This window comes from Heteronotia binoei, chromosome 15, assembly GCF_032191835.1.
Source record: "Heteronotia binoei isolate CCM8104 ecotype False Entrance Well chromosome 15, APGP_CSIRO_Hbin_v1, whole genome shotgun sequence".
Classification (NCBI taxonomy): domain Eukaryota; kingdom Metazoa; phylum Chordata; class Lepidosauria; order Squamata; family Gekkonidae; genus Heteronotia; species Heteronotia binoei.
In genome coordinates, this window is record NC_083237.1 from 9,768,732 (window position 1) to 9,788,477 (window position 19,746).

The window sequence follows — 19,746 nt, forward strand, 5'->3', positions numbered from 1 at the left end:
ACACAATATGTGTGAAAGAGCCACATGTGACTCCGGAGCCACAGTTTGGCCACCTCTGCTATAGATGCATATGACCTTATGCATCTTTTTAAATAAATGAACCAGTTACAGTATTCCATATTATGACGTGTTTTCCTGCTGAGATCCGGTGTTTTGTAGAGCTTCAAGTCATGTGTGATGGATCTGTTCTTGGTTCTCCCTTCCACAGCTTTGTCTCTGCTGCCCCCTGTGTTGCAGGAACAAAAACAGCACCCCTGCACTTTTCGAGTTCTTGTCAATCCATGGATAGCTTTCCCCTCACTGTGTACATCTGGCACAGATAGTAGAGGGCCGTGTCTTCCTCTCTCAGACTGCTCATTTGCAAGTAGACCGTGCTGATGGAATTGTCCCTGGAGATGGTGAATCGGCCCTCTACTGAGTTTGCATAGCGTATAGTAGTGACATCGATGAAGGCAATCCACTCCAGCCCTTTCTGGGGAGCCTGTCGGATCCAGCACATCTGAAAGTTTCCAAAATCGTACCCGGAGCCTTTACAGGAAAGGCGCAGCGATTCTCCAGGTCTCTTGATCTCTCCTCCTGATTCCACCAGCTGAACTTGCATCTGGATGCCTGAAAGAGACACGCGATGGAATGGAGAGTCATTTATTTATTTATTTTATTTCTGTGCCTCTCTATCCCGCTCCTCCCAAAGCAGCTCAAAGTGCCTTCCGACAATGTCAAAATTGTGACGATAAATGCAATAACATAATTACATATCAATATAACCATATACTGTACTATAAAACAGGTGTCGTATGCAGCAGACTACAGCCAATAATAATAATAATAATAATAACAATAACAGTGATCTTAAAATATTCTTATTGCGAAGGACCTCCAAGGAAACCGAACACTCTTGCCAGAGGCATAGAGACGTTAGCTCAAGACCATCTGGAAAGGCTCGATCTTACAGGCCCTGCGGAATTGAAGCAAGTTATAGCACCGGCTGATGAGAAGACAGGTACCTTGCACACAAGAGTCATGCTGGAAAACAGAGGGGGGGAAATACCTCTAAGCATTGCAATTGTTAGAAAGATTTGTAACCCCCAGGCCATGTTGTGCAGGTGATGCGTCTGTTCACGGAATGGGACACCTCTTCACTGGGAAGATTTCCAGCTCCTTCACTACTTAGCCTTGCGACCCTATTTCAAGCCAACCAATCACAGGGTTGAAGTAAGGAATATGTGATTTGCATATTTTTTTTTTGCTTTAAACAAAGCATCCAAGGACTTTAATAAAATACCCCCTCACCCAACTGACTGCACTGATTCACTTGGGAACTTAAAAAGAGAACCACAGTGGGACAATAGTGGTCTCTGACTAGCAAGAAACCCCCATGCTTGTGTTTAGCCATGTAGCTTACTGTATGTTCTTGGGACAGTTGCTGTTTCTCTCTCAGCCAGACCTCATTTTGGCAGGAGCTCACAGGAGAGGAGTTCCAGCAGGTCTAAATTTTGTTGTGCTCTTACTTTATTATTATTAATTTTTTTAAAAAAGGTAGTCCCCTGTGCAAGCACCAGTCGTTTCCAACTCTGGGGTGACATCGCATCACAATGGGCGTTTTCGCACTCACCTTAATCGGTAGCGACGCCCCTCTTCACCGCGCAGGATCTGCACAGATTTCGCACTAATTGCCGCGGAGCACCCGGAAGAGCCGGAAAGTCCCGCGGCTTTTGCGGCGCAAATGGAAACTGGTTTTTGGCGGTTTCCATTTGCGCTGCAAAAGCCGCGGGACTTTCCGGCTCTTCCGGGTGCTCCGCGGCAATTAATGCGAAATCCGCGCAGATCCTGCGCGGTGAAGAGGGGCGTCGCTACCGATTAAGGTGAGTGCGAAAACGCCCAATGTTTTCACGGCAGACTTTTTACGGGGTGGTTTGCCATTGCCTTTCCCAGTCATCTACACTTCCCTCCCCCCCAGCAAGCTGGGTCCTCATTTGACCGACCTCAGAAGGATGGAAGGCTGAGTCAACCTTGAGCCAACTACCTGAAAACCCAGCTTCCACCGGGGATCGAACTCAGGTCATGAGCAGAGCTTAGGACTGCAATACTGCAGCTTTACCACTCTGCGCCATGGGGCTGCCTTTACTACCACCCCCACCCCCCAAATAAAGTGCTTCTGGGCTCCATTGTTCAACCCCCCTGTGAGAATTTTGCTGAACTCTTAGATTTGACCAACTTCCTAATATTTCCCACACATACACACAAAGAAGGGGAAATAACCAAAACACATAAAGCAGATAGATGGAAATCATCATGCCCCTGTGACCACATTGGAGAAAGTAATTTTAAAAATATGACGAGAGTAAGATTTTACGATACCGATTCTAATTCAAGAACCATTTAAAGGTAGATGCTGAAATGATGTCAGGGGTGTGTGACATATGCAAATGAGTTGCGCCAATGAGCTTCAGCATCTCTTTTTCTACCAAATGACCCCTGATCTCAACACTCACAGAGTTGTCGGGAGGATTGCAAAGCACACCACTCCTTACAGAAAGACTAGGATGAAATGTAAGAACATTGCAAACAAAACAAACCAAAAACCTGCAGCTCTTCAATGGGTGGTGAGAGGTGTTTGCTTTGCGTACTCTGCAGGAGTTCCAGGCGTATCCACCACCTCCTGCATCACCTTGTGGAGCTTACTGTAGGACCTATACTAAGAGCCCTGTAAGCTCCAGGAGGATTGGCTACATCAGGGGTGTGTGGCCTAATAGGCAAAGGAGCCACTGCTAGAATTCCAAGCTCCAGGAGGATTGGCTACATCAGGGGTGTGTGGCCTAATATGCAAAGGAGCCCCTGCTAGAATTCCAAGCTCTTGGAGGACTGGCTACATCAGGGGTGTGTGGCCTAATATGCAAAGGAGCCCCTGCTCGAATTCCAAGCTCTTGGAGGATTGGCTACATCAGGGGTGTGTGGCCTAATAGGCAAAGGACCCCCTGCTAGAATTCCAAGCTCCAGGAGGATTGACTACATCAGAGGTGTGTGGCCTAATATGCAAAGGAGCCCCTGCTAGAATTCCAAGCTCTTGGAGGACTGGCTACATCAGGGGTGTGTGGCCTAATAGGCAAAGGAGCCCCTGCTAGAATTCCAAGCTCCAGGAGGATTGGCTACATCAGGGGTGTGTGGCCTAATATGCAAAGGAGCCCCTGCTAGAATTCCAAGCTCTTGGAGGACTGGCTACATCAGGGGTGTGTGGCCTAATAGGCAAAGGAGCCCCTGCTAGAATTCCAAGCTCTTGGAGGACTGGCTACATCAGGGGTGTGCGGCCTAATAGGCAAAGGAGCCCCTGCTAGAATTCCAAGCTCCAGGAGGATTTAGGGTTGCCAAATCCAATTTAAGAAATATCTGGGGACTTTGGGGGTGGAGTCAGGAGACTTTGGTGGTGGAGCCAGGAGACATTAGGGGTGGGGCCAAGATCAAGACTGTGATAAGCATAATTGAACTCTAAAGGGAGTTCTGGCCATCACATTTAAAGGGACAGCACACCTTTTCAATGCCTTCCTTCCATAGGAAATAATGAAGGATAGGGGCACCTTCTTTTGGGGGATATAGAATTGGACCCCCTGGTCCAATCGTTTTGAAACTTGGGGGATATTTTGGGGAGAGGGACTAGCTGCTGTACTGAAAGTTTAGTGCCTCTACCTCAAAAAACAGCCCCCCCAGAGCCCCAGATACCCACGGATCAATTATCCATTATTTTCTATGATAATAAATCTCCATAGGGAATAATAGAGACATTTCCTTCCCCTCCCCCCTCTTTCTGACGACCCTAAAGCGGGGAGAGGGCCTCCAAACCAGGGGATCCCCTGCCCCCACCTGGGAATTGGCAACCCTAGGAGGATTGGCTACATCAGGGGTGTGTGGCCTAATAGGCAAAGGAGCCCCTGCTAGAATTCCAAGCTCCAGGAGGATTGGCTACATCAGGAGTGTGTGGCCTAATAGGCAAAGGAGCCTCTGCTAGAATTCCAAGCTCTTGGAGGATTGGCTACATCAGGAGTGTGTGGCCTAATATGCAAAGGAGCCCCTGCTAGAATTCCAAGCTCTTGGAGGATTGGCTACATCAGGGGTGTGTGGCCTAATATGCAAAGGAGCCTCTGCTAGAATTCCAAGCTCCAGGAGGATTGGCTACATCAGGAGTGTGTGGCCTAATATGCAAAGGAGCCCCTGCTAGAATTCCAAGCTCTTGGAGGATTGGCTACATCAGGGGTGTGTGGCCTAATATGCAAAGGAGCCTCTGCTAGAATTCCAAGCTCCAGGAGGATTGGCTACATCAGGGGTGTGTGGCCTAATATGCAAAGGAGCCCCTGCTAGAATTCCAAGCTCTTGGAGGATTGGCTACATCAGGAGTGTGTGGCCTAATATGCAAAGGAGCCTCTGCTAGAATTCCAAGCTCCAGGAGGATTGGCTACATCAGGAGTGTGTGGCCTAATATGCAAAGGAGCCCCTGCTAGAATTCCAAGCTCTTGGAGGATTGGCTACATCAGGGGTGTGTGGCCTAATATGCAAAGGAGCCTCTGCTAGAATTCCAAGCTCCAGGAGGATTGGCTACATCAGGGGTGTGTGGCCTAATATGCAAAGGAGCCTCTGCTAGAATTCCAAGCTCCAGGAGGATTGGCTACATCAGGAGTGTGTGGCCTAATATGCAAAGGAGCCCCTGCTAGAATTCCAAGCTCCAGGAGGATTGGCTACATCAGGGGTGTGTGGCCTAATAGGCAAAGGAGCCCCTGCTAGAATTCCAAGCTCTTGAAGGACTGGCTACATCAGGGGTGTGTGGCCTAATATGCAAAGGAGCCCTAGCTAGAATTCCAAGCTCTTGGAGGACTGGCTACATCAGGGGTGTGTGGCCTAATAGGCAAAGGAGCCCCTGCTAGAATTCCAAGCTCCAGGAGGATTGGCTACATCAGGGGTGTGTGGCCTAATAGGCAAAGGAGCCCCTGCTAGAATTCCAAGCTCTTGGAGGATTGGCTACATCAGGGGTGTGTGGCCTAATAGGCAAGGGAGCCCCTGCTAGAATTCCAAGCTCCAGGAGGACTGGCTACATCAGGGGTGTGTGGCCTAATAGGCAAAGGAGCTCCTGCTACGAAAAAGGCCCTGATGATCAGAACTGGCTAATTCAGGCTGCCCAGGGCTTTTTTGTTTGTTTGTTTGTTTATAGCAGGAACTCCTTTGCATATTAGGCCACATCCCCTGATTTAGCCAATTCTCCTGGATTTTACAACAGGCCCTGTACTAAGAGCCCTGTAAGCTCCAGAAGGATGGGGTGCATCAGGGGTGTGTGGCCTAATATGCAAAGGAGTTATTGCTACAAAAAGAAGCCCTGAGTTTGTGGAATCTATAGAATCAGATCTTACTTTAAAACAAAGCCAAACCTGCTACTGAATCATCACCTGCTGCTGCATTATTTAGAGAAGAAGCAAGGAAACCATTTCATGAACTAACCTCCAGGGCTATTGTCCTCTCTTTTCAAATGCAGCAGCAGAATTCTGAACGTGTGTGTGTGTGTGTGTGTGTGTGTGTGGTGTGGTGGTTATCTGAACGGAGACTGACATTTTGATGCTAACCAGTTGTGAGGCAGTGCTGGACTCGGCTGCACACCTACGTTGAAGTTTTATGTGTCCTAACAACCTTCTGGAGAGCCAGTTTGGTGTAGTGGTTAAGTGTGCAGACTCTTATCTGGGAGAACCGGGTTTGATTCCCCACTCCTCCACTTGCACCTGCTGGCATGGCCTTGGGTCAGCCATAGCTCTGGCAGAGGTTGTCCTTGAAAGGGCAGCTGCTGTGAGAGCCCTCTCCAGCCCCACCCACCTCACAGGGTGTCTGTTGTGGGGGAGGAAGGTAAAGGAGATTGTGAGCCGCTCTGAGACTCTTCGGAGTGGAGGGCAGGATATAAATCCAATATCTTCATCTACCTCACAGGGTGTCTGTTGTGGGGGAGGAAGGGAAAGGAGATTGTGAGCCGCTCTGAGACTCTTCAGAGTGGAGGGCGGGATATAAATCCAATATCTTCATCTACCTCACAGGGTGTCTGTTGTGGGGGAGGAAGGGAAAGGAGATTGTGAGCCGCTCTGAGACTCTTCAGAGTGGAGGGCGGGATATAAATCCAATATCTTCATCTACCTCACAGGGTGTCTGTTGGGGGGGAGGAAGGTAAAGGAGATTGTGAGCCGCTCTGAAACTCTTCGGAGTGAAGGGTGGGATATAAATCCAATATCTTCATCTACCTCACAGGGTGTCTGTTGTGGGGGGGGGGGAGGTAAAGGAGATTGTGAGCTGCTCTGAGACTCTTCGGAGTGGAGGGCGGGATATAAATCCAATATCTTCTTCTTCTTTGATACTGAAATTAATTCTTGGATGCTCTGAGTGGAATGAGAACTGTGTGTTCCTCTTTTTGATGTACCTCCAACAGACTTTGTCCCACAGTGCATCTCGGGCACAGAAGTACACAGCTGTGTCGGCAGCTGTCATTGAGTTCAGCTGGAGGGAAAATTGGTTTGCGGACGTGTCTGCAGAAATGATCGTACGACTTTGGAGAGAAGGGTTGTACCACTTTCTGCCATCGTAGGGGAATATTCTTGCAACCCAGTCCAGGCCTTTCCCAGGAGGCTGACGGATCCAGTTCCAAGCATAGCTGGAACTAGAGATGGAGACTCCTTTCACTTGGCAGAGGAGGCTGAGAGTCTCTCTGGGTCTCACCGTTCCTGGTCCAGAGGAAGTCAGCTGAGTGTCTGAAAAGACCCCTGGGAAAGAGAGAACATTGCAATGCATTGAGAGCATCGTATAATAAGAGATTCCACACAACCAATGTATCTGAACTCTCCACGGAATATTTGCTTACATCTTGGAATGGAGACCAAGAAACACATGAAGCATAGGTTTAAGGTCATAGTGTTGATAATGGAAGGTCCCAGCTTGGCAGGAAGAGTGACCCTGGCAATGAGGGAGGAAGTGGGGGTTCCTAAATGTGAGGCCATCCATAAGAGATTTGCATGACTCCATCCTCTGGTAACACGTGAAGTATAAGGAGGTGTGAGTATCAGAGCCGAGGGCAGGATTTACTCCTGGTTTCCTTAGCAGTTGTGCCTGCTGACAGAATAGGTGTTGTGACTGAGGATGGAGGGAAGGACAGAAAATGCTTCTCATTGGAATTCACTGCTAAAGGAGGTCTTGGCAGCTACAAGCATAGCCAGCTTCAAGAGGGGATTGGATAAACATCTGGAGCAGAGGTCCATCAGTGGCTATTAGCATATTGATGGAACTCTCTGTCTGGGGCAGTGATGCTCTGTATTCTTGGTGCTTGGGGGGAGGCACAGTGGGAGGGCTTCCAGTGTCCTGGCTCCACTGGTGGACCTCCTGATGGCACCTGGGTTTTTGGCCACTGTATGACAGAGAGTGTTGGACTGGATGGGCCACTGACTTGATCCAAGATGGCTTCTCTTATGTTCTTATGTCTGGGACAATGATGCTCTGTATTCTTGGTGCTTGGGGGGGGGCACAGTGGGAGGACTTCTAGTGTCCTGGCCCCACTGGTGGACCTCCTGATGGCACCTGGGTTTTTGGCCACTGTGTGACACAGAGTGTTGGACTGGATGGGCCATTGGCCTGATCCAACATGGCTTCACTTATGTTCTTATGGCTGTTTCAGGAGTTAGTGCCTGAGCATTCATTCTTTGTGACTTGCCTCAAAACCACTGTGATGCTGTGAGTTAATGTAACCCATGTGTCATATCCACCCGAGTCTCTGAATGCCTCCCATTTATGTCCCTTTGAAAAGAGTTCTCGCACTCTTTCTTTCTTTCTTTCTTTCTTTCTTTCTTTCTTTCTTTCTTTCTTTCTTTCTTTCTTTCTTTCTTTCTTTCTTTCTTTCTTTCTTTCTCTCTTTCTCTCTTTCTCTCTTTCTCTCTTTCTTTCCCTCTTTCTTTCTCTCTTTCTCTCTTTCTTTCTCTCTTTCTCTCTTTCTTCACTTGATATCTGTATGAATCATAACTGTACATTTGGGCCTGGCTCTGTTGTTGGGTCTAGATGCTACCAGGGTAGGTTCCCTGAAGTTTCCCATTTTATTTGAAAAAAAAAATGTATATGTATATACTACCAAAGGCATTTATTAGTATTTGTTTCCCTAAAAATGATTATGACTTTGCCATGCTGACACATGAACATTACTATTGAATGAATTTGCTGCCCCCTGCTGGAGGAGAAGCAAAATCATTTCAGTTGAGCAGATTTTTCTACTATTTGTGTGGCTGCAGTTGGGCATTTGTGAAAATTGGCAGTTCCATTTTCCTCTGTTTTTCCAAAATTGTATGATTCAAGTTTCTAAAGAATACAATATCCTCTGACATGTAATTGTTATGATCAGTGCTTTTTTTGTAACAAGAACTCCTTTGCATATTAGGTCACCCCTCCAATGTTGCCAATCCTCCAAGAGCTTACAGGGCTTTTAATATAGGGCCTATGGTAAGCTCCAGGAGGATTGGCTACATCAGGGGTGTGTGGCCTAATATGCAAAGGAGTTCCTGCTACAAAAGAAGAAGAAGCCGTTGTTACGATAAAAGCAATGGCAGAATCCCTACTTTGGAGCATAGGTAACAAACTGGATGCTTCAGTTTGGTATAGACACAGACTTTCACAGTTTGATCATTTCAGATCAATGAAATAAAGTGGAATCAATTTTATTCTCGAGGGCGTACGCTGGTATGATTTAATTTCCTCATTCACCTCTTTCTGCTTACTCAATGCTGGAGAGCTGCCAGAGTCTGAGAAGGGTTTTTGCCCGGCTTCACAGCCGCTTCCTCTCACTGTGTCTTGCACAGTAATACACGGCCGTGTCTTCAAGTTTCAGGCTGCCCATTTGCAGATACAGCCTGCTGGAAGGGTTGTCCCTGGAGATGGTGAAACGTCCTCGCACCGAGCCGGCATAGCGTAGGGTACTTCCACCAGGGTTTATATCTGCCACCCATTCAAGCCCTTTCCCAGGAGCCTGTCTCACCCACTCCATCCAGTAGTTGCTGAAGGTGAACCCGGAGGCTCGACAGGAGAGGCGGAGGGACTCTCCAGGTCTTTTGACCTCTCCTCCAGATTCCACCAGCTGGACCTCTGAAAGGACTCCTGGAAAGAAAGACATTGCAAAGAGATCTGATTCAGATTTTAGGCTTTCAATGCAACTGTATCCTGCCTTTCAGAGAACAAAAACTTACCTCTGAATATTGCCAAAAAGAAAAGAAATGGAAGCCACAGTGTCATTTTCTTCTGAGTCTTTGAGGGAAATGATGGGCTAGAAGTTATCTGGTGCACACAGCTGGGTCTTTTGGTGTCCCTGCTAATGACATAGAGATGATTTAAACAGGAAGCTGCCCCTAAATTTACATACACCTCAGCATAAAAGCCCTTCAGCAATACCGTAACTTCCTTCTACCTTCACAGTGCCAATGATTTGGAAGAATCTATGCTTTTTGTATTGTGACAATCAATAGGACAGGAATTATGGCTGTAAATAATGCGACAGAAAGGCAGATTTACCATCTAAATTATTTAAAAATAAAACATACCAGCAGTAATGGTAGGAATGGCTTATGGGATCTCCTTTTTTTTTGAGGGGGGGGTAACTAATTAGACGGTCATGAGCAAACGGCATGAGCAGACGGTCATGAGCAAAATTTACCACAGGTTACAGTGCTGCAGCAATGAAGGGGAAACAGATAAAATTCCCTTTTTCTGTTCCCTCAGCTGATGCAAACTTTAAGTGTGGGGGGAAGGAAAGAGGTTATTTGCTCTGATTTGTTTCATATGGCCAAGGACCTGCCTACCTTAGGGACCGTCTCTCCCCATATGTTCCCCAGAGAGTACTGCGCTCCAGCTCACAAAATCTGTTGAAAATCCCTGAGCCAAAAGAGGCCAAATTAAAAGCGACAAGGGAGCAGGCCTTCTCGATAACAGAACCCCACTGGTGGAAACAGCTACCAGAGGAAGTGCAGGCCATATGGAACCTTAATCAGTTCCGTCGGGCTTGCAAAACCGTCCTCTGTCAGCTGGACTTTTAAGGTGGAACCATTGCATCATCATCATCAAAACTATGTTTATACGCACATCAAGACTGCAGCACCATCTTATGTTATATTGTGGTTTTATATTATTAACTTAAATGTTGTTTATATTTAATTGTATTTTAATTGTTAATTGTTTGAATTTTATGGTATCATTTTCCGATGTATTATGTCTTGTAAGCCGCCCTGAGCCTGCCTTGGAGGGGAGGGCGGGATATAAATTAAAATGTATTATTATTATTATTATTATTATAAATTAAAAAATATATATATTATTGCCTGCAGTGTCCCATGTTTTGCCAGCAAGGATCTCCTAATATTCTGAAAAGGATTTCAGGACAACTGATAAACTGCTTGGGGAACAAGAAAGCAGAGAAAGATCCCCTCTGCTAGATTCGTCTCTCAACTCTTTCCCTGGCTGCAATGGATTCACCCCTAGTAATGGTGATAGTGAAAAGGCTTCAACCCCACTGCCATGATGTTGCTTAGGGTGATCTTAGGAACTGATGACCCCCCCAATGTCCTTCTTTCAAACCGAAGGCTGGTATGGTGTAGTGATTAAGTGCACAGTCTCTAATCTGGGAGAACCGGGTTTGATTCCCCTCTCCTCCACGTGCACCTGCTGATGTGACCTTGGGTCAGTTGCAAGTTCTCTCATGGCTGTTCTGCTCAAGAGCAGTTCTGTCAGAGCTCTCTCAGATGCACTTACCTCACAGGGTGTCTGTTGTGGGAAGGGGAAGGGGAAGGAGATTGTGAGCCTCTCTGAGACTCCTTTGGGTAGTGAAGGGTGAGGTATAAATCCAAGCTCCTCCTCCTCCTCCTCCTCTTCTTCTTCTTCTTCTTCTTCCTTTACTGAGTCAATCTGCCTCAAGCTGGGTCTTCCTCTTATTCTACTGGTGTCAACTTTTCTGAGCCTTTTATCTGAAATGGACGTAAAAGAAGATATATCTAAACTCATCCACCACTTCAAACACAAACAAAAACACCTTTTAAAATGTTATATAAAGATGAACGCACAGCACTTCCAGCAGATATCAGAAAGCAACATCACTGCACCAGCATGTTGCTCTAGGATGAGCCAGTAGGGTGATATCACTTCCGAGTATTCATGGGTTGAGCCTCCAGTGTCACACCTGGGGAAGGTGGATTTGAGGAGGGGAGGGAGCTCAGAAGAGACGTGATGCCACAGAATCTGCCACCCAAATCTGCCACACACCCTGCTCCAGGGAAACTGGAGAGACCCAGTTTGGTGTAGTGGTTAAGTGTGAGGACTCTTATCTGGGAGAACAGGGCTTGATTCCACGCTCCTCCACTTGCACCTGCTGGAATGGTCTTGGGTTAGTCATTGCACTCGCAGGAGTTGTCCTTGAAAGGGCAGCTTCTGAAAGAGCCCCCTCAGCTCCACCCACCTCACAGGGTGTCTGTTGTGGGGGGAGAAGATATAGGAGATTGCGAGCCGCTCTGAGTCTCTGATTCAGTGAGAAGGGCGGGGTATACATCTGCAATTCTTCTTCTTCTTCTATGCAGTCTGGAAATCAGTTAAAACTCCTGATTAGCAGACCTACCCCGAATGGCCATGGGGAGGCCCTGTTTACCTGACTGTGGACCCTCCCCCCAAGTGTACTACATGCAATATGTGAAGCTCGACAACAGGACAAATAGGGGCCCCCCCACACACACTGCTGTTTAGACTCTCAAATCTGACATGGGACGGAAGACGGAAGTCCATCTTCCCACATGCTATTCTTGTGAGCAGCATCTAGCTGTGCAGTGCCTGAAAACAATAATTCTCGAATCTTGTGTGTACAGGGAGCCAGGTCAGGGGATCTCTAAGCTATTATAGAATGGCTAGATGTACGGTGCTTATTGTATATGGCGGAAGTCATCACGATTTGTCACATACAACATGGATCATAAATGATGTTTTGTTGAGGATTATGCGCATATTTTTGTTAGTCTGATTTATCATCATCATCATCATTATTATTATTAAATGTTAGCTGCTTCCAGGAAAGAGTGTTTAGATGATTGCACCCTTGGCATTAAAAAAAAAAAATCAGCAATGCTTTACCAAATGAGAATGGATACAGGGTGACATATGGGAAAGGAAAAGGCCAAGAGCCCCCAAACTTCTAAGGTTGATTCTAAGCTCAAGTGGTGAAGACGGTCTTGAAGTCTCTGTTCCTTTTGAAACTTTTAGCGATTGTTCACATGGTTTTCCCTATCTCATCTACAAGGAAAAACTTGAAGATTCTTTTTGATGAGAAATGCACATCGCTTACGGAACTCAAGATCACAATCAAGAATGATAAGAGAGAGAAAAAAAATAGAGCTTCCACATTCACAAAGAGAGTATCTTGATGGCTAAAAGACCCATGAATACATTCACTATAGAAACAGGCAAACATTCCATGCATGATAGGAAATATCTAGGGGGAAACAAACTGAACTTTTTTTGCTAACATGTTCAATGTTGGAAAGTTTCCTGCCTAAGCATCTAAAATGAGGCATGCAGAGAACTTCAATACAAATGCCATCACCAGATGCTCTGTAGGGGCTCAGTCCTTGTGATCAGATGACAAGTGAAGTCCTGATGTGATTGGATCATATTGAGGGTTGTTAATCCAGTTTGTGTTGAGTAAATCTGTGTCACTGCAGTAGCCGTATATTTGGTTGCTGACATTTTTGTTGATGATGATGACGACGACAGTGGCGGTGGCGAAGAAGAAGAAGGAAGAGAGAGACATGACTGATAGATTCATGGAAGATTGGTTGATAGATGATGATGAAGAGATAGATAGATAGATAGATAGATAGATAGATAGATAGATAGATAGATAGATAGATAGATAGATAGATAGATAGATAGATAGATAGATAGATAGATAGATGGGGAGAGAGAGAGAGAGACTAGGAATTTCACTCCTGCATGCTCCACTCTCCAACCCCATTGCTCACTCTGTTCTCAATCATCTTTTGTTGATAAGTGGTAGGCAAAATTCAATTCCTAAGAAATGCTATACTCCATCTCCTCCCCAATGGAGACTCAAACAAGATGACATTTTTTCCTGGTCTCCATTGACCCAACAGCAACTCTGCGTGGTAAGTAAGGGAGAGGGGCTGTGAACGGCACAAAACCATCAGCCCTCTGAGACCTAGGTGGGATTTGAAACGTGGTCTCTTGGATCAAAGCGGTACAATCTAACTATAATGCCATACTGGCTGTGATAGTTCAGGGAGGTTCTGAAATTTACTTTGTTTTTGAAACTCATGGACATGTTCCAATCTGCCGCCAAGCGACTGTAGTTTCCCAAGCAGATAGCAAGGGTTGGATGTCTGAGTATGTCAGGAGATAACCCGGGCCAAGATGTTCCAGTTGCCTTCATTTAAGAGACAATGTTCTGCTTTCTCTGTTTATCAAAGATCACACGCCAAAACTCTCTCTTATACAAAGGACGCTAAAATCGAAATATAGTGTTTCCTGTGAAGATCCCACCATTTTTTTAAAAAAGTGTTTGTCTGCAGTTCAGTCAACCAGGAGAGCTGCCGAGAATAGAAGAGGGTATTTGCCTGGCTTTATATTCTCATGCTTTCGCTGTGTGTCTTGCACAGTAATACACAGCTGTGTCTTCGTGTTTCAGGCTGCCCATTTGCAGATACAGCATGTTGGAAGGATTGTCCCTGGAGATGGTGAAGCGCCCTTGGACTGAACTGGCATAAAATGTCCTGCTCCCATCAGTATATATCCGTGCAATCCATTCCAGCCCCTTCCCAGGAGCCTGCCTCACCCAGATCATGCCATAATCATCAAATTTGAACCCAGAGCCCCGACAGGAGAGGCGGAGGGATTCTCCGGGCCTCTTGACATCTCCTCCGGATTCCACCAGCTGGACCTCAGAAAGGACACCTGGAAAGAAAGACATTTTAAAAGGACCTTCTTTGCAAGCATATCTCAATGTAACCGTCTTCCTTGTGTGAATGGCCAACAATTACCTCTGAGTGTTGCTGAAAAGAAAACAATTTGAAGCCACCGTATCATTTTCCTTTGATTTCACTGAAAGATAGACAAGGAAGTTGTGAGGCACAGAAGATTGTGTGTCTGGGTATCTGTAGGACTGACATGGGGCTGATTTAAACAGGAAGCTGTCCCTACATTTACATACAAGCCACTATAAAAGAGTAACAATGAAGCCTGCTGGCCATGATAATCTTCATGTCCATACTCCACGCACATGATCCAGAAGAACCATTGCTTGCCATACTATTGCAAATGACAGGACAGAGTAAAAGAATGGGAAGGAAGATTAAAAAAATAAATTACCTAACAATAGCATACAATACCAAACACTAAATAAATTGCTTAAGAACATAAGAAGAGCCTTCTCGGATCAGACCATAGGTACATTTAATCTAGCACCCTTTCTGGCCATCCAGTTACGATGCAGAAAAAAGTCAGGGAGGTTAATACCTTTCCCTGATGTTGCTTCCTAGTACTTGTACTGAGGTGTTTATTGTCTCTGACTATGATTAGTTACCATGGTTAGTAACCACAGATGGTCTTATCCTGCAAGAATTTACATAGTCCTCTATTAAACTCATCTCTGCTTGTGGCCATCAGTATGTTTTTCAACACTGAATTCCATATTTTAATTTCTTGTTCCTCTACTTGCAGCTGCTGGAATGGCCATGGGTCAGCTATAGCTCTTGTAGAGGTTGTCCTTGAAAGGGCAGCTTCTGTCAGAGCTCTCTTAGCCCTATTTACCTCACAAGGTGTCTGTTGTGGGGGAGGGAGGTGAGATTCTGAGACTCTGAGATTCAGAGTATAGGCGGGCTATAAATAAAATATCTTCTTAAAGTATTTCTTCTGTTTCTTACTTCTGTTGAAGCAAAGATCTGAGGAAACCACTACATTCACAGTTGAAACCACAACCGGTCTCGCTTGAGTACCCATTTTATTTCCCTTCCCGCGCATCACAGATCACACATCAGGCCAATGACATTCTGTAGTACTCTTTATCTCACGTCTGCCCCTTTGTGAGGTAAAAAAGGAAATAAATTTAGATGACTGGTACATGTGAAGAAATCTTCTATGAGGTGCAACCTGGGGTAGGCAAAAGAAATAAAATACAAATAAAAACAGGAGCTTCTAATATCCCCTTTGTTTTCTGAAGAGGTGGGCATCATCCAGCTTCCCTGTCTGTATTGCCAAGCAACTGTAGTTTCCTACAGTTGGGGACGGAGTCTGGAGATAACCTGGGCCAAGTTGTTCTAGTTCCCTTCATTTTAGGCACAATGTTCCGCTTCTTCATTTTTTTTCCATAGAAAAAGCAGTGCCAGAATTCTCTACAGGGAAATGAAAGAGAAAAACATGCGTGTCTCAGAATCATAGAGTTGGAAGGGACCTTCAGGGTCATCTAGTCCAATCCCGTGCACAATGCAGGACATTGACAAATCCCTCCTCCTAGATTTATAGGATTCACATTGCTGTCAGATGGCCATCCAGTCATCCCTCATGAACAGTTAAACTTTTTGAGGGGACTGATTTTGTTTTCACAAAGAGGCTCCAGAACTCCATTTCAGCACATTCCCCTGGGGGGTGGGGAGCACTGTCCACGTGTATCAAAGATTACACACCAGAACTTTCTCTTATGCAAATCCGAACACAATACCTCTTGTGAAAATCCCAACATTGTGTGTGTGTGTGTGTGTGCAGCTCAGTCAACTGGCATAGTTGCTGAAGACAGAAGAGGGATTTTGCCTGGCTTCAAATTCAGATGTTGAAATTGAGGATAGATGGAGGGAAAGAAAATAATTCTGATGCCAGCTAGTTCATGTGCTCCTTTCTTACATGTTCAGGGAGATGCTGATCACCTCTTTGGGGGTCACGTAGCACTTTTTCTCCAGGCCAGTTTGGCCAGGGATCCTGAAGGGTTTTTTTTGGGGGGGTGGGGGGGATTGTCATCTTCTGGGCATGAAGCAGGGGGCATGGGGGGAGGTATTTGTAAATTCCCTGCATTGCATATGGGGTTGAACTAGAAGGTCCCTTCCAACTCTATGATTCAGTGATTCTGTGTATCAATGCTGGTGTGTTTGTCCTTTTGTGAACATATGAACATATGAAGCTGCCTTATACTGAATCAGACCCTGGGTTCATCAAAGTCAGTATTGTCTACTCAGACTGGCAGCGGCTCTCCAGGGTCTCAAGCTGAGGTTGTTCACACCTATTTACCTGAACCCATTTTAGTTGGAGATGCCGAGGATTGAACCTGGGTCCTTCTGCTTACCAAGCAGATGCTCTGTCACTGAGCCACCGTCCCTCACCTGACTGGCAGCGGCTCTCCAGGGTCTCAAGCTGAGGTTGTTCACACCTATTTGCCTGGACCCTTTTTATAGTTGGAGATGCCGGGGATTGAACCTGGGACCTTCTGCTTCCCAAGCAGATGCTCTACCACTGAGCCACCGTCCCTCTCCAAAATGTGACCTCAAAACAATTGTGAACTTTTCCATTTTATTTAAAACTCCCCCCCCCAAAATATATATATATATATATATTTAATAGCATCAAAGAGATTTGTTTTTGCTCCTCATACACAAGAATGTCTTTGCCCTGCCTGCACATGAATTCCACTATTGAATGAATTTGCTGCCCCCTGCTGGAAGAGAAGTGAAATAATGAGAATGAACCTATCGAGAATAGACTAGGGTGGTGGTGGGGGAACTCAAGGGAAAGGAACAGGTTAAGAGTCCCCAATCTTCAGGTGACTTATAGCCTCGAATGGCAAGAATGGCCTTGAAGTTTCTGTAAACCAGTCGTGAGGCAGTACATGGCTCCATTGCACGTTCATGTGGTCTAGCATTGCTCTTGGATGCAGACCTTCATACTTAGAAACATTGAATGGAATGAGAAATGTGTGTTCCTCTTTTTGACGCAGCTCCAATAGGCGTTGTCTCACTGTGCCCTTCGGGCACAGAAGTACACAGCAGAGTCGACAGCTGTCACAGAGTTCAGCTGGAGGGAAAATTGGTTTGCAGACGTGTCTGCAGAGATTGACGTACGGCTTTGGAGAGAAGGGCTGTACCACTTTCTGCCATCATTGGGGTATATTTCTGCAATCCATTCCAGGCCTTTCCCAGGAGGCTGACGGATCCAATCCCAAACATAGCTAGAGCTAGAGATGGAGACGCCTGTCACTTGGCAGAGCAGGCTGAAAGTCTCTCCAGGTCTCACAATTCTTGGTCCAGATGAAGTCAGCAGAGTGTCTGAAGAGACCCCTGGGAAAAAGAGAACATTGCAATGCATTGAGAGCATCTTAAAACACCAGAATCTATCAAAGGAGACAGGGAGGGACTGTGGCTCAGTGGTAGAACATCTGCTTGGTAAGCAGAAGGTTTATTCCCTGGCATCTCCAACTAAAAAGGGTCCAAGCAAATAGGCATGAAAAATCTCAGCTTGAGACCCTGGAGAGCCTCTGCTACTCTGAGTGGACAATGCTCACTTTGATGGACCGAGGGTCTGATTCAGTAGAAGGCAGTTTCATATGTTCATAAGTCAATATATCTGAACTCTCCACAGAATACTCGCTTACCTTTTGAAATGGTGACCAAGAAACAGACAAGGCATAGAATTAATGTCATGCTGTTGATAACAGAATACCCTAGCTTGGCAGGAAGGATGACTCTAGATTCTGGGGTAAAAGTGGAGTTCTGAAATGTGAGTGGTTTCCTTTTGAAGGGGTGCTCTTCCATCTCAGAGAGATTTGCATCTCTGGCAACACAAGGAGTATAAAGAGGGTATGAGTAGCAGAGCTGAGGGCAGGTCTTACTCCTGACTTCCTTGGCAAGTTTGCTTGCCAACAGAAAAGCTATTGGGATTGAGGAGAGAGGGAGGGACAGAAAGTGCTTCCGATGCAAACCATTTCAGGAGTCATCGCTGATGTGTTTGTCCTGTGTGATTTGCCTCAAAATCACTGTGGTGCTTCAAGCTAGCTAGCCTGGGCCGTGTATTCCACCCACCTGGGTCTCTGGATGCCTCTAATCTCTGTTCCTTTAAAAAGAGTTCATCCACATTTTTTGGGGGGTGGGGTGGGGTTTCAATGCTTGCTATCTCTATACACTGCAACTGTACATATGGGCCTTGTTCAGTTGTTGGGTCTAGGTGCTATCATGGTGGATTACCTGGATTTTCCCATTTTATGTGTGCATGGGGGAAAACCTCATGCTTTTTTATATCAATTACATTTATTTGCAGGGCTTTTTTTAGTAGAAAAAGCCCAGCAGGAACTCACTTGCATATTACGCTACACACCCTTGATGTCACCATTGATTCACAAAAGGCTTTTTTTGGTGGGAAAACCCCAGCAGGAACTCATTTGCATATTAGGCCACACATCCTTGATGCCACCATTGATTCACAAAAGGCTTTTTTGTGGGAAAAGCCCAGCAGGAACTCATTTGCATATTAGGCCATGCACCCTTGATGTCACCATTGATTCACAAAAGGCTTTTTTGTGGAAAAAGCCCAGCAGGAACTCATTTGCATATTAGGCCACACACCCTTGATGTCACGATAGATTAACAAAAGGCCTTTTTGGGTGGGAAAAGCCCAGCAGTAACTCATTTGCCTATTAGGCCACACACCCTTGATGTCACCATTGATTCACAATAGGCTTTTTTGTGGGAAAAGCCCAACAGGAACTCATTTGCATATTAGGCCATATCCCCGGGGGCTAAGCCAGCCAGAGCGATGTTCCTGTGTGTTTCTCCTAAAAAAAAAGCCCTGTTTATTTGTATTTGTTTCCCTTCAAACAAGAATGCCTTTGCCGCGCCTGCACTTGAATGTTGCTATTGAATGAGTCTGCTGCCCCCTTCTGAAAGAGGAGAGAAATAATTTTAGACAAACCGATTTTTTTCAATAGAATAGTCCCAGTCCAGTAGCACCTTTAAGACAAACAAAGTTTTATTCAAAACGCAAGCTTTCATACACATGGCTGCTTTGGGGCGTGTGTGGAAATGTCCAGATCAATCCCCCTCCCTGCCATCCCCCCCCAAAAAAAAGTGACAATCATAATGTCCAATTCTCTGAGTATTCTCTGAGATGCAATTTTTGTGATAAAGTTAATGGCAGGATCTCCACTTTGGAGTATAGATAAGAGATGGGATGTATCAGTTTGGTATAGGCGCAGCCTTTCACAACTTGAAGGCCAATTTTCTTCACATGAATGGGCAAATCTTTAAAGTCATGCACTGGGGGAAAAAATCCCCTGATGATGGTCAACAGTTGGGTAAGGAATATTGATGTATCTCTAATGGAGAGCCAATTTGGTGTAGTGGTTGTGTGCGGACTCTTATCTGGGAGAACCAGGTTTGATTCCCCACTCCTCCACTTGCACCTGCTGGCACGGCCTTCGGTAAGCCATAGCTCTGGCAGAGGTTGTCCTTGAAAGGGCAGCTGCTGTGAGAGCCCTCTCAGTCCCACCCACCTCACAGGGTGTCTGTTGTGGGAGAGGAAGATAAAGGAGATTGTGAGCCGCTCTGAGACTCTTCGGAGTGGAGGGCGGGATATAAATCCAATATCTTCATCTACCTCACAGGGTGTCTGTTGTGAGGGGAGGAGAAGGTAAAGGAGATTGTGAGCCGCTCTGAGACTCTTCAGAGTGGAGGGCAGGAT

The 19,746-nt window shown here is 45.9% G+C and overlaps 3 gene segments (V, D, J or C); all 3 read right to left on the reverse strand.

Annotated features, from left to right (window-relative positions):
• Positions 1 to 274: 274 nt before the first annotated feature.
• Positions 275 to 1,153, reverse strand: LOC132584545 (immunoglobulin heavy variable 3-30-3-like). The segment is given in 2 exon segments: positions 275 to 609; positions 1,049 to 1,153. Coding segments are annotated over 2 exon segments (381 nt in total).
• Positions 1,154 to 8,815: 7,662 nt separating this feature from the next.
• LOC132584194 (immunoglobulin heavy variable 3-7-like) lies at positions 8,816 to 9,319 on the reverse strand. The segment is given in 2 exon segments: positions 8,816 to 9,144; positions 9,234 to 9,319. Coding segments are annotated over 2 exon segments (375 nt in total).
• Positions 9,320 to 13,663: 4,344 nt separating this feature from the next.
• Positions 13,664 to 14,142, reverse strand: LOC132584195 (Ig heavy chain V region 3-like). The segment is given in 2 exon segments: positions 13,664 to 13,986; positions 14,073 to 14,142. Coding segments are annotated over 2 exon segments (369 nt in total).
• Positions 14,143 to 19,746: the final 5,604 nt, after the last annotated feature.